Source organism: Elephantulus edwardii, unplaced genomic scaffold (genome assembly GCF_000299155.1).
Source record: "Elephantulus edwardii isolate Elephantulus edwardi_28Jun2011 unplaced genomic scaffold, EleEdw1.0 scaffold00102, whole genome shotgun sequence".
Taxonomy (NCBI): domain Eukaryota; kingdom Metazoa; phylum Chordata; class Mammalia; order Macroscelidea; family Macroscelididae; genus Elephantulus; species Elephantulus edwardii.
The window spans coordinates 5,153,354-5,167,531 of NW_006399852.1; the positions used below are offsets into that span (position 1 = coordinate 5,153,354).

General features: G+C 40.4%; 1 protein-coding gene across 1 annotated transcript in view; it reads right to left on the bottom strand.

Moving 5' to 3' along the window:
* RAB32 (RAB32, member RAS oncogene family) overlaps nucleotides 1-2,279 on the bottom strand; it is a 40,109-nt gene extending 37,830 nt beyond the window's left edge. The window contains exons 1-2 of the mRNA XM_006891677.1: nucleotides 2,220-2,279; nucleotides 12-359 (exon numbers count right to left, since the gene is read on the bottom strand). Coding sequence (XP_006891739.1) covers nucleotides 12-359; nucleotides 2,220-2,279 — 408 coding nt within the window. The remainder of the gene's footprint in view (nucleotides 1-11; nucleotides 360-2,219) is intronic.
* Nucleotides 2,280-14,178: the final 11,899 nt, after the last annotated feature.

Genomic DNA, 14,178 nt, shown 5'->3' on the forward strand with positions numbered 1-14,178 from the left:
CAGGGCTCGGCCTCCGCGCTCCAGGCCCCGCCCCCTCCGGCTCGGGCCGCTTCCTCCGCGCAGCCCCCCGAGGCCCACGTGCGCAGAGCACTCCGCCCCCTGCTGGGCCCTGGTGGAAACAGGGAGCCCATGGCCGTGCCGTCCGCGGGGGAAGTGAGGGGTTCAAGGTCAACTGTGCTGAGCCTCCCAGGCCACTCGCGGGGAAAACTTCCAAGGCGACGGGACCACTCGTGATGCACGGGAGCCGAGCGCTGAGGGCGTGGAAGAGGCCGCCAGGGGCCGTCCAGCTGCTGAAGAAACTTCTTTCCAGGCTTCTGCCCGGGGAAATTTATGGAGGTTGTGACCTCTGGCTTGAGTTGCTGTTAAGTATCATGGAGTTGGAACAGACTCAGAGCTCACCCTCCAGCAGGTTTTCAAAGGCTGTCAATCCCATGGGAGGATATTCCCCTCTTTTCCCCGAGGAGCAACTGGTGTATTCAAATTCATTGCTGTAGGCTTGGCAACATAAACTCTTTATCCACTAAGCCACCAGCATTCTTTTGGGAACTCTGAAAGGAATTGGCAGAAAGACCCTGAATTTAACAAAGGAGAGATAAAATTTTACTACTGAAATGGAAGGTTGCTTTCCAAAAGGGAGCCTCAGTTCTGTGGAATTGGAACCAACTCAAAGCTGCCCTCCCCTTTGACATTGCCCATCTTTCTCCCATAAAGCTCCAGGTAGATTCAAACAACCAGAGAGGCCTGGCCTTTAGGTTACAATTACAATTATTTTTTTATTTATGTTTTTCTCATTCATATACATTGTGTTTCACACATGTACATTGTGTTTCATGTACATTGTGTTTCATACAGTCTTCATTTATATTGCATTCACTTATATTTTGGGTTCTCCCCTTTATATTCCTACTTTACTCAAAACGTGTAAGTCAGCGACTTCATGCCTCATACTATAATATCCCCATTTTGTATAGCCAATTTCTGATTTGTCCCTTTGGTGGCTTACTGACAAGAAGCTGTGCTGCAGTCACAAATGACACAGTTCGAGGCCACCAGCTGCTCCAGGAGAAAGGCGGACAGTCTCCTTCCCTGCAATTAACTGCCTCTGAAAACCGGCTGGCAGGTCAGGTATGGGTCTTTTCCAACTCAATGGTACACAACAACAACTACATCAAATTCTGAGGAAAGAAGGATGTTCCTTTCGCAGAAGGCTCTCTGTTCACCTTGGAAACTTTGTAATGCATCTATAAGCATCGTCCAGTCCAGAGCAGAGCAAGCCATCTGGCTGCAACAATCTACCCCAGGTCACAGCATAGATCATGGATCTTCTCTTCATCTGGTTGGATTCTGGTTAACTCAGCCGCAGCCATCCATGACTAGGTTCAAATGGGCATCAGCTGCAAACTCAGGAGTCCAGACTTCTCCCAGCATTCCAGACCTGTTGAACTCCTCACTCAGCCGTAGCCCCTACTTGGAGCCAAGACAAGTAAAAAACAGCCACCAATACAATTCTTGCATTATTTTCCCCATTCTACTTTTTTATTTAGTTAGTTTTCAGATGATAAATTCATTGCCTTCCAGTCCATTCCAACCCAGGGTGCCCTTCTGTTTGTTCAGAGGCTATGAATCTCTCAGAGAGGGAACTGTCCACATTTCTCCTCCTCTGGTGGACTCCAGCCTTTATGTCATTCTACTTCAGTCAGGCTAACACCCTATGCACGATGCTGCCAGTGCTGCTTTTATGATGATAATGTATGTTGTCATTGTGTACCATAGAGATAGAACTGACCCATAGCGGATGCTTGGGTGGGTTTTCACAGGCAGTTAATCACTTCGGAGTAAACTGCCCATCCTTTTCTTTCAGAGCAGCTGGTGGCCTTGAACCACTTGCCTTTGGGATTGTAGCACAACTGCTTGCCACTAGGCCACCAGAGTTCCTGAGGTATGTTTTAGGAGAAGATGGATAAATAGCATCTTAAGCAGTAAGGTCCTGGGCTAGGATCTTTGATGTTGACAGACAGCCCTGCCTTTAACTAATATGTAAATTTGCTTTCACTTTGAAAGGTGTAAACCAATCTCTAATAGCAATAAATCCTTCATCAAAATTTTTTATTATAATCATCTTTGCTTGCCATGTGTGCTGCTTTGAGATCATGGAAAAGGCTTCTAGCCTTACTTGCACAAAGGTTAAATGAGAACTGCATGCACCTGCACAGACTTACCTGCAACTTCAACTTAAAAATTAGAAGCAGAGCTTGTTTGTAAACAGGGACTGTCTGCATTGTGTCTTTTTATTTTGAAGAAGAGATCAGAAGCCTCACCTTGCTTGCTGTGTTTGTAAAATGGAGGGATACCCCACACACCCCTTCTAATATTTAGAAAACACCTGGAGCTGATATCCCCTGGCAGCTTCTTTAAATATATTAAAACAGTGTCTTACTCTGCTTTCCTCACTCTAATTGACAGCCACTGAAAGATGTTTTTTTCTGAAGTGGAGGCGTTTTAAAATTTAGAAGTCAAAGTGGGAGTAAAACATTTTCTAGAATAACTTTTGAAAAATAATGGAGCTTTTAGGAAGTTTCATGACCAACTAGTTTATGGCTTCTATGTTGAGTTAATCAGCCCTTCCAAAGCCCCTTCAGCTTGTTCTGACACACCTGATGTGCTTTAATCCTTAAGTGCAGCATATTTCCACACTTATATATACTACTACTTCCAGCCTCATTTCGGTCACCAAGTCCATACTTCTCAGCTAACATTTTTTCTTCATTATTTCCAACTTTTGCATTCCAGTCACCATTTAACATTACTGTGTCTTGATTGCTGTACTCTTTGATCCTCTGCAACGAGTGCTTCAAGTCCTTCTCGTTTTCGGCAAGTAAGGTTATGTCATCTCCATAATACAGGTTGTTGATGAGTCATCGCCCTATCATGATGCCACATTCCTCTTCATTCAGCTTCTGAATAAATTGCTCAACATAAAGATTGAATAGTTATAGAGAGAATGCAACCCTTAAACACTCCCTTCCTAATTATAAACCATGTAGTGTTCCCTTGCTCTGCTCTTACAACAGACTCCTGAACTAAGTATTTCTTTTGCATGAGCACAATTAAGTGCTCTGGGATTTATATTCTTCTCAATGTTAGCCATAACTTGTTATGATCCAGTCAAATACCTTTGCATTGTCAATAAAGCACAAAAAGACATTCTTCTGCTATTCTTTACTTTCAGCCAGGATCTATCTGACATCAGCAATGATAATCCTGGTGCCACAACCTCTTCTACATCTTGCTTGAACTTCTGGCAGTTCTCTCTCCATGTAGTGTTCGAGCTTTTTTTGAATGATCTTCAACAGTATTTTGCTTGTATATGATATTAATGATATTGTTCAATAATTTCCACATTCTATTGTATCACCCTTTCTTCAGAATGGGAACAGTCATGGATCTCTTACAACTTGTTGGCCAGACAGACAGCTGTCCTCCAAATTTCCTGGCGTAGACTGGTGAGCACAATCAGGCCTACATGTCTTAATTGAAACAAGTCAATTGGTATCCTATCCCTGGGTCCTTATTTTTTTGCCAATACCTTCAATGCACCTTTCACTTCCTCCTTCATTACTGTAGACTCCTGCTTATATAGTACTTTCTGAAATTTTTCAGTATCAGTCAGTTCTTTTTGGTACAATGATTCTGTGTATTCCCTCTATCTTCTTTTGATGTTTTCTGGGTCATTCAATATATTTCCCTTGAAGCATTTGTTGCAGAGGATCAAAGAATACAGCCTTCAATATGGATTACATCTCAATGTCAAGGAGATGAAGATTCTTACCATTGGACAGATAGGCAACATCATGAGAGATGGATAAAAGACCGAAACTGTAAACAACTTTGTCTTACTTGAATCCACAATTAACACCTTTGGTACCAGCAGTCAGGAAATTAGGAGATGCATTGCATTGGGGAAAGTCTGTAGTTAGGGACCTCTCCAAATTAGTGAGGACTAATCATGTCACTTTGGGGACTAAAGTGTGCCTGATTCAGGCTTTGGTCTTCCTAATCACTTGCTATGCATGTGAGAGCAGGACAAGAAATAAGGATGACAGAAGAAGAATTGATGCCTTTGAGTTGTAGTGTTAGAAAGTTGGAGGGTTGGTGAAGGAGGGAGAGGAAATCCCTTGACCAGTTGAATTGACTACTGCACTGGGCTCTAATGTGTAAGGAGGTGTGAGGACGGCATAGGATTCAGATCCTGTCCCAGATAGACAGTGTCCACATCTGTTCATTGAGTTGCTATGAGTGATACTTGACTCAAAAGGCACCTAACAGCAAAAACAACAACATCTTGATTGCATGTTTCATGAATTTCAGACTCAAAATTTGATAAAATTTTTTAGTTTCCAACTTTATGGCTTATGTGTAGAAGCACATGATTTGGGTAATATCCTATCACAACATTATATTTCAATATAGAACTTTAAATTGTCTTTTTAGCTATGAATGCAACACCATCCCTCCTCTGTTTTATATTCCCAGCCAACTATATGCCATGTGTCTGATTTAAAGTGACTAAAGCTAATTCATCTCATCTCACTAATCCTAGAATCATGTTGATCTTCATGCATTCAATTTTACTTTTCATGACTTCTAGCTTTTCAACATTCATGCTTTGTAGATTTCATGTTCCAATTATTAAGGAGGTTTGCTGATATTTCCCCTCATTTTGATTGACTTCCAATCTGGGCTCTACTTCTAATACTATAACTATCCTTGTTTCTCTACTATTCATAGGCTTTCCCTGCTTCCTAGTCTATCTTTATCTGGGAGCTCTTCTAAAACCTGTCCACCACAGGTGACCCATGTAGCATTTAAAACATAAGTGACATAGCTTTCAGCATTGAAGCAATCCATGAGTTACTTCTGTACAGCAAACTGACAGACAAGTGCAGTAATAATTAGAACAATGCATTCCCCAAATACAACAAACTGATAAATTAGCATTGTACCTCTAATAGCGGAGGTGTCCAGGACTTTCATTCACAGGGTTGCTATGAGTTGCCTGAGACTCAAGAGCACTTAACAACACCACCACCAACAACAGCATAGACAGAGAGAGAACAGTTGGCCTAGCGGACTGAAAGCCATGCTCCCAAGCCAAAGGTGGGTGACTCTACTCCGTGCACCTCAGGCATGCCTTTAATTGTTTTTGGTGAAACATTCTTCTAGGTCATGTAACCCTGATATATCCACTTACTGTACAGAGGAAACTCGTGGTTGCTGTGAAGCCAAACACTGTGACACTGATGAGTCAAATGCAAGAATGGTTACCCATGGTAGACAGTGTTTGGTGAAGCTCCCCGATTAAAACAAGCTTGGAAGCAGGAGTGGCATCCACTTCCACAATAGCTTGCCTCGGGAAACCTTATGAACCTGGAGAAAGGATGAAAGTTATACAGGAGGTGTCCAGGACTTTTGTTCTTAGGGTCCCTATGAGTTGCCTGTGACTCGATGGCACTTAACAACCCAACAACAACCTCTAATAGCAAAACAGGCATACAAATACCATGTTACCAGATCCAACTGAAGCCTGCATAGAGGTCTATATTAGTTTTCATACCAAAGAAAGGTGATCCACAGGATGTGGAAACTATTAAACAATATTGTTAATATCACATACAAGCAAAATACTGATGAAGATCACTTAAAAATGGCTAGAACAGTACATAGAGAACTGGCAGGAGTTCAGTCAAGAGTGAGAAGAGATTGTGGCACTAGGGATATTATTGCTGGTGCCAGACCCTGGCTGAAAGTAAGGAATAGCAAAAGAATGTCTATTTGTGCTTTATTGACTATGCAAAAGCATTTGACTTTGTGGATCACAAGAAATAGTTGTTAATTAACATTGAGAAGAATGGGAATCCTAAAACACTTGATTGTGCTCATGAGAAACCTTGATCTAGAACTGTTGTGGTAAACAAGCAAGGTAATACTGCATGGTTGAAAAGTAAGAAAGAAGTTTGTCCAGGTTGTATCCTCTCTATTTACCTATTCAATCTGTATGCTCAGTAAAATTATTCAAGATGCTGCACTCTAAGAAGCAGCATGTGGCATCAGAATCAGAAAGTTCATCAATTTTATCAGTTTATCAATTTACCTGTGTTGTGCAGATAACCTTGTTTACTGAAAGTGAAGAGCTTTTGAAATACTTGCTGCAGAAGTTCTAGAGTGAGCCTTCCATAAGGATTACATCTCAACATCAAGAAAACAAAACTTACCACTGAGCTGATGGGCAACATCAAGACAGATGGAGAAAAGACTGAAGTTGTCAGTGATTTTGCTTCTTTGGATCTACAACCAGTGGTCAGGGCATCAGGAGAGATATTGTATTTGAAAAGTCTTGAGCTAAGGACCTCTCCAAATTACTGAGGACCATTGATGTCAGTTTGAGGACTAAGGTGTGCCTGATTCAGGTCACAGTCATTTCAGTCATTTGCTATGCCTCTGAGAGCTGGACAATGAATAAGGATGGCAGAAGAATTGATGTCTTTGAGCTGTGGTGTTGGAGAAGAGCACTCAATATCCTATCCAAAAAACCCCAACTGTGTATGTTCTAGAGCAGCCAGAATGCTCTTCGGAGTCAAAGATGATAAAACTTCGTCACATATGCTTTGGGCATGTTGCTAGGAGAAGCTGTTCCTTGGAGAAGGACATCCTTCTTGGAAAGGTGGAGCATCAGCGAAAGAGCAGAAGACTTTCAACCAGATAGACTGACACAGTGACAGGTACAATGGGCTAAAATGAGTCAGAAAGTGTAAGGATGGCTCAGGATAGGACAGGGTTCAGATCTGTTGTTCTTAGAGTTGCTAAATTTCATATTCAACTTGATGATACTGAACAACAGCAACATATATTACTATAGATTATGTTTGGTTATTTCTTTAACTCTTAGATTTTCACTGATATAGTATTAAGTGTTAAAGTTATATAAGGTGATTTACAATTAGAATCATCACAGCTAAAGGCAGAAGAGTGATTGGGATCAATGGTTTTTCAACTTAAGTGCACATCAGGGTTTGCTAATACCTTGGAAGCTGTCTACAGAGGGGTTCTAATTCAGAAGAGCTGGGATAGAATCAGAGATTTGCATTCCTAGCAATTTAGGAAGCTCTGGTAGCTAAGGAGTTGCACTGTCAACCCAAACACAAGGGGTTAGAATTTACCTGTTGCTCAGATTAAGAACAGGCAATCACCTCCCATGATGTTTAAAGCTTCTGTAAACCTGTTGTATCATCAGTTCTAAGTTAGTTGCCGATTCAATGGCAATGAGCTTTTTTGTTGAACAAATTCTTGATTGATGCTGGTGCTGAGTCTATGGTCACACTGGCTTGAATTGATGCTTAGTTCTCAAACTTAATATAAAATAACCCCAAGTATAAATAAATATAAATAACCCCAAATCTTGCAAAAGAGCAGCTTTTCTGGAATTGAGAATTTCAAATCAATTTTCTGGTGCAAATATTGTTGCTGGGCCACAATGTAAGTAGTAAGCTTAGATGTGAATTTCGTAGTTTCCTTGTCCGCTGTATCTGACTTACGTGCGTATCTAGATACCTAAATAACCCAGATCATCTGTTTGAGATCTTGTAGAAGTAGAACCCTGGAATTGGTCTTTCTTTTTCTCTTAGTCATATTCTTCCTCTCTCTCTCTCTCTTTCCCTCCCTCCCCCCATCAAAGACACACACACATACACACACACACACACACACACACACACACCCCTCCTAGGCAATATGATGTATATATTTGCAATAAGAAAAAAAACCTCATTTAAATGTCAAGTAACAAAGAAAGAAAAGAATAGTATCTGGAAGTGCTGCCCTAGATCAGAAAAGGATGTGAGTCAAGTGGGGAGAATAGAGAAATCTTAATTTTAACAAAGAGCCTTGGTGGCAAATTTGGTTATGTGTTGGTCTGCTAAAAAACTGTCAGTGGTTCAAATTTCACTAGTTACACTGTGGGGAAATTATGGGCAATCTCTTCTTGTAAGGATCAACCGTCCCAGAAGCCCATTAGAGGATCATTGTGAGCTAGAATCAAATTGATCACATTTGGGTTTGATTTAAAATTGTTTTATGTACAAATTTTTAGTTAACACACACATAAACAGCCCAGAAAGTATATTCTCTTTGCAGTGTTCTGTCCTAGATCTGGGATATGTTCCAATGCTGTTACCCCCAACCTGGGTTCTCTGAATAAACTCGTCATCTTTGGAGTGAATTAGATCAAAGGACTAATACTCATTCTTAACTCTCCTGGAGGATATCTTCATTTGTTTATTCAAAAGCTTAGATTGGGCCAGGAAATACTTTAAACCCACAAGACATTATGACAAAATTGTTGCTCTCAAGGACTTCATTTTATCATGGAAACAAGATAAATAATCAACAGGCAACCAAATCCATGAGATAACATCAGATAGTTAAAATGTTTAATGAAGAAAAATAAGGTGCTATTATTTAATGCATAATCATTACATGAAAACGAAAACAGTACTAATCAGGAGACCTGTTAAGAAACATTGAAAGTAGATGTCAACTTTCATTGTTTTCTCATATGGATTACCAATTATGTTTTGAAAAGATTATGCTTTGAAAGAGAGCATAAACTTTCATTGTTTTCTCATATGGATTACCAATTATGTTTTGAAAAGATTATGCTTTGAAAGAGAGCATCCTTTCAAGACAAGTAAAGAAGTGTAGCCAAAATGTTCCTTGGAGGTGAGAATAGTCATACTTCATCTCATATAAGTTGAGCATGTTATCAGGAGAGGCCAAGTTCTAGAGAAAGATATGTTAGGTAGAACAATAGTGAAGGAGCAGAAGACCCTCAGTGAGAAGGATTGACACAGCAGCTGCAACACTGCCCTCAAGCATAGCAGCAATTGAGAGAATGGGGCAAGACTGGACATTGGTTTTGTCCTGTTTTACGGACGGTGGACATAGTTGAAACTAACTCTAAGACACCTAACAACAACAGCAACAATAATAGCATGTCATGAAAGAAGATGTATTTGTTTTTGTTATGCGCCATTGAGTCGCTTGCGACTCATAGCAACCCTATGTACAAGAGCTCTAAATGCCGTTCTGCCCTGTGCCAACCTAGCCATCTCAAATGCACTTATTCCCACCAATCCACTCACAGGATCAATCCATCTCATCGAAGGTCTTCCTCTCCTTTGCTGCCCCTTCACTCTGCCAAACATGATGTCCCTCTCCAAGGACCAGTCCCTCCTTGCAACATGCCCAAAGTATGTCAGACGAAGCGACTCCAAGGAGCATTCTGACTTCACCTTCTCCAAGACAAACCTGTTTGTTCTCCTAGCAGTCCATGGTATATTCAAGACTCTTCTCCAGCACCACAGCTCAAAGACAACAATTCTCTTTCTATCATCCCTATTCATTGTCCAACTTTCTGATGCATAGCACATAACTGTGAAGATTATAGCCCGGATCAGGTGCACCTTAGTCTGCAGCCTGACATTGTTGCTCTTCAGTACTCTTGAGAGGTCCCTCACAGCTGACTTTCCCAATGCAATTTGTCTCTTGATTTCCTGGCTGCTGTTACCAAGAGTGTTGACTGTGGAGCCAAGTTAACTAAAACTGTTAACTATCTCAAACTCTTCACCATCCATACTGATGCTGTCAAGATGTCCAGTGGTGAGAATCTTTGTTTTCTTGATGTTGAGCTTCAGTCCATATAGGAGGCTGCAGTCCTTGACCTTCTACAGCAAGCGCTTCAGGTCCTCCTCAGTTTCAGCAAGCAGGGTTGTGTCATCTGCATAACGCAGGTTGTTGATGACTCCTCCACCAATCCTGATGCCACATTCCTCTTCGTAAAGCCCAGCATCTCGGATGATCTGTTCTGCATACAGATTGAAAAGGTATGGAGACATAATACATCCCTGACGAACCTCCTTCTTGATTTTGAACCATGTAGTGTCTCCTTGCTCTCTTCTGACGACTGACTCTTGGTCCAAGTATAGGTTTCACATTATAGGTCTATTTTTATTCTCCTCTCTCTTGAAACATCTTGTGGTAGGCATTAGCACTTACCCTATTCAGCATGTTGTTGATTGCCGTTGAGTTGAGCATGACTCGTAGTGACCCCATCAACAAAAGGCCTGAAGCCCTTCCACAACCATTGTCATTTTTCATAGTTCACAGTGTTTTCAGAAGCGTACTGTTTAGGAAGTTGACACCACTCCTGCTTCCAAACCCATCTTAAACTGGGAGTTCCACCAAACACTGTCCACCATGAATAATTGTTATGGCATTTGACACCCCAATGGCACAAGGTTCAGCATCACAGCAACCTCAGGTTACCTCAGCACAGCATATTGACAGAAGAGTGCCATACCACTTAGAAGAATGTTCCTTCAAAATATAATAACAACTGATTTTAAATACAAAGGCCCTCCCTGAGGTCTTGTTGACTCTAAACATGAGGCGTAAATAAAAAATAACCAGTATGCTTTTGTTGTTATGTGCTATTGAGTTGCCTGCAACGTATAGTGACCTTATGTACAGCAGCTATAAATCCTACCCTATCCTGACCCAGTTTCACTAATTCTGACACACCAACCTCCATTGGCCCAGATACAGTATCAACCCATCTCATCCAAGGTCTTCCTCTCCTGTACTTTCCCGCCACCCTTCCAAGCATGATGTCCTTCTCCAAGGACCAGTCACTCCTGGCCGTGTGCCCAAAGTATATGAGATGGAGCTTCAAAATCTTAGTCTCCCAGGAGAGACTTGGTTTCAGCCTCTTCAAGACAGATTGGTTTGTTTTCTTGGCAGTCCATGGTATGTTCAAGACTTCTCCAACACCACAGCTCAAAGGCATCTGTTCTTCTTCTGCCATCCTTAGTCACTGTCCAGCTCTCTGAAGCATAACAAGTAATTGAGAAGACCATGGCCTGAATTAGGTGCACCTTTGTCTCTAGACTGATATAGTCACTTCTCAGCACTCTGTAGAGGTCCATAACAGCAGATTTTCCTAATGCAATTCATCTTTTGATTTCCTGACTGCTGATGCCAAGAGTGTTCATTGTGGATCTAAGTAAGCTCTAATTGTTAACAATCTCAACCTCTTCTCCATCTATCATGGTGTTGTCAATTGGCCAAGGGGTGAGAATCGTTGTCTTCTTGATGTTGAGCTTCAATCCATGTTGGAGACTACAGTCCTTGACTTTCTGCAGCAAGCACTTCAGGTCTTCTTCAGTTTCAGCAAGCAAGGTCGTGCTATCTGCATGTCATAGGTTGTTGATGAGTCTTCCTTCAGTCTTGATGTCACACTCCTCATAAAGCCCTGCTTCCCAAATGATCTGTTCTGCATACAGATTTAAAAGGTATGGGGACAGGATGCATCCCTGACACACTCCTTTCCTGATTTTGAACATTTCAGTGTTGCCTTGCTCTGTTCTGAGGACTGCTTCTTGGTGATCTAAGTATAGGTTTTTCATAAACACAATCAAGTGTTCTGGGATTCCCATTTTCCTCAAGGTTAGCCACAATTTGTTGTGATCCACACAGTCAAATGCTTTTGCATAGTCAATGAAACACAGATAGACATTCTTCTGTTACTCTCTGCTTTCTGCCAAGATTCATCTGACATTGGCAATAATATTTCTAGTGCCATGATCTCTTTTGAACCGAACTTGTATTTCTGGTAGTTCTCTGTCAATGTCCTGCTCCAATAATTTCTGGATAATCTTCAACAGGATTTTGTTAGTGTGTGATATTAGTGATATTGTTTGATAAATCTCACACTCTGTCGGTTCATCTTTTTTAGGAATGAGATTAAGTATGGATATTTTCCAGTTAGTTGGCCAAGTAGTTGTCCTCCAGATTTCTTGGCACAACTTGGTGAGCACATGCAGGGCAGCATCTATTTACTGAAATACATCTATTGGTATTCCATTAATTCCTGGGGTTTTATTTTTTGCCAAGTCCTTCAGAACCACCTGTACTTCCTCCTTCATCAACATTGCCTCTTGTTCATATGTTGTTTCTTGAAATTCTTCTTTGTCAGCCAATTCTTTTTCATTCATTGACTCTATGCTCTCCTTCCATCTTCTTTAAATGCTTGCAGAATCATTCAATATTCTGCCCATAGTATCCTTAAGCATTGCAACACAAGGCTTGAATTTGTTCTTTATTTCCTCCAGCTTAAGAAATGATGAGCTCAAAAAAAAAAAAAGAAAAAAAAAAAAGCTCAAAAAAAAAAAAAGAAAAAGAAAAAGAAAGAAAGAAAAAAAAAAGAAATGCTGAGCGAATTTAGTGCTTTTGATTTTCTAACACCCGCTTGAAAACTTTCATCTCCAAACACGGTCGCATCCATAGACACCAAAACTCATCACCTATCTTAATGCTGTCAAGTCAGCGCTGACTCAAAGCAACTCTCTATTAAATGTTGGAGGCTGTAAATGACAAGGGGTGGAGATTGCCCAAGTTTCTCCTCGACAGCCTTGACACATAGCCTTTGAGTTAGCAACACAACTTGCTGTGGGCTATGCCACCAGAGTTCCCCTTATAGGTACCAGTACTTAGCGCTACAACATACTTTTGAGGGCAAACAATCAGCCCATAAATGGTGGTTTGAGGTCAATGTTTGTCTTAGTCTCTTGTATGATCTCAAGTGGTTACAACTTCCACAATCTCAGTATTCTTATGTTTAAGTCAAGTTAAAAGGTTTGCCCTACTTAATCCATTGGAAGCTCTGGTGGCTTAGTGGTAAAAGCTGAATTGCAATTCACAAGGCACACTGTTCAAATCCACCTGCTGCTCCACAGAAGGTTAGGCAATCTCCTCCCCTGTGAGTTACTGCCTCTGAAAATTCACTGGAGAGTGGGCTCTGAATTGGTTCTGACTCGATGGCACACAACTTAATTCACTAATAATACACAGATAATACTCATAAATGTGTGGTGCATTTCCATCTAAAGGCATTGACATCGATTTGAAACTTACTCCTAGCTGACCCTTCCTCCGGTTTTCAGAGGCTATTAATTGTACAGGAAAAGGTTTCCTATCTTTCTCTGTAGATCTGCTGGTGAATTCAAAACGCATCACTTTGAGATTAGCAGCACAATTCTCTGCAAACTACACTACCGGTGGATTTTACAAATGTATAAAAGGTACAAAAGATGTCAAGGACCCTTCAGAAAAAGCGGCATACTTGTTCCCTCGCAGTGTTGGTTTGATAGGGATGGACAAATCTGAAATTGGCTATTTAAAATGGGGATATTAAGACGAAAGCATGACGTAGCTAGCTTACATGCTTTCATAAATGTAGTTATTAGTAAGATGATTTTAAGGGGGGTAAGAAAACCCCACTGGATACATGAATGAAATGGAAAGATTGTATAAAATGTACACACATGCATGAAACACAATGTACATGAAGATAAAACATTAGTTAAAAAAGATACAGAGGATAGAAAAAAAGTCAAGTAAGTAAAACAAACAAAAAGTATGCTAAAGATTAATCTGACTTTGAAGAGTTATGAGTATCTGATATGGAACTTCCTGTTGAGGCCTTTGTTATGCTTGCTTGAGTCTGTTTTCTACATGTTTTTTCTGTTTAAATGATCAGCCTCTCATTTTGCTAGGACATCTAGAATAACAGAACATAATTAGAACAAAAGCACAAAGCACCCTTATTACTAACATAATGCGAAGTAATTCTAGATGTATTAAATATTTTAAATTTTATCATGAAATTACATTTTTGAAATATTTTCCATAGTTCATAAATTCTTATTTAACCATGTTGATTTTAATTCCATGTTCGTTTCATATAATTTGCAACCGTTAATGTAGAACAGCTTGGCAAAATAGAAATGAAATTCTAGCTAGTTTGGACAATTCTGTTTATTGCCTTCTGTTTCTACACTGTGCAGGATAATCTAATATTCATGAGATCATGGCACCCAATACAATTATAATATCTTCTCAGCTCACAAGAGATTGTATTTTATATTGCAGGCTATGTGTGAACCTCACTGTATGGACACAGGATACAGCTGTTAACTATTTTTTGTGAATTGTTGATTGACAGAGTCTTCCAGAGAATGCATGTACAATAATGAAGATTACATTTTATACTGATTATTAGATTGA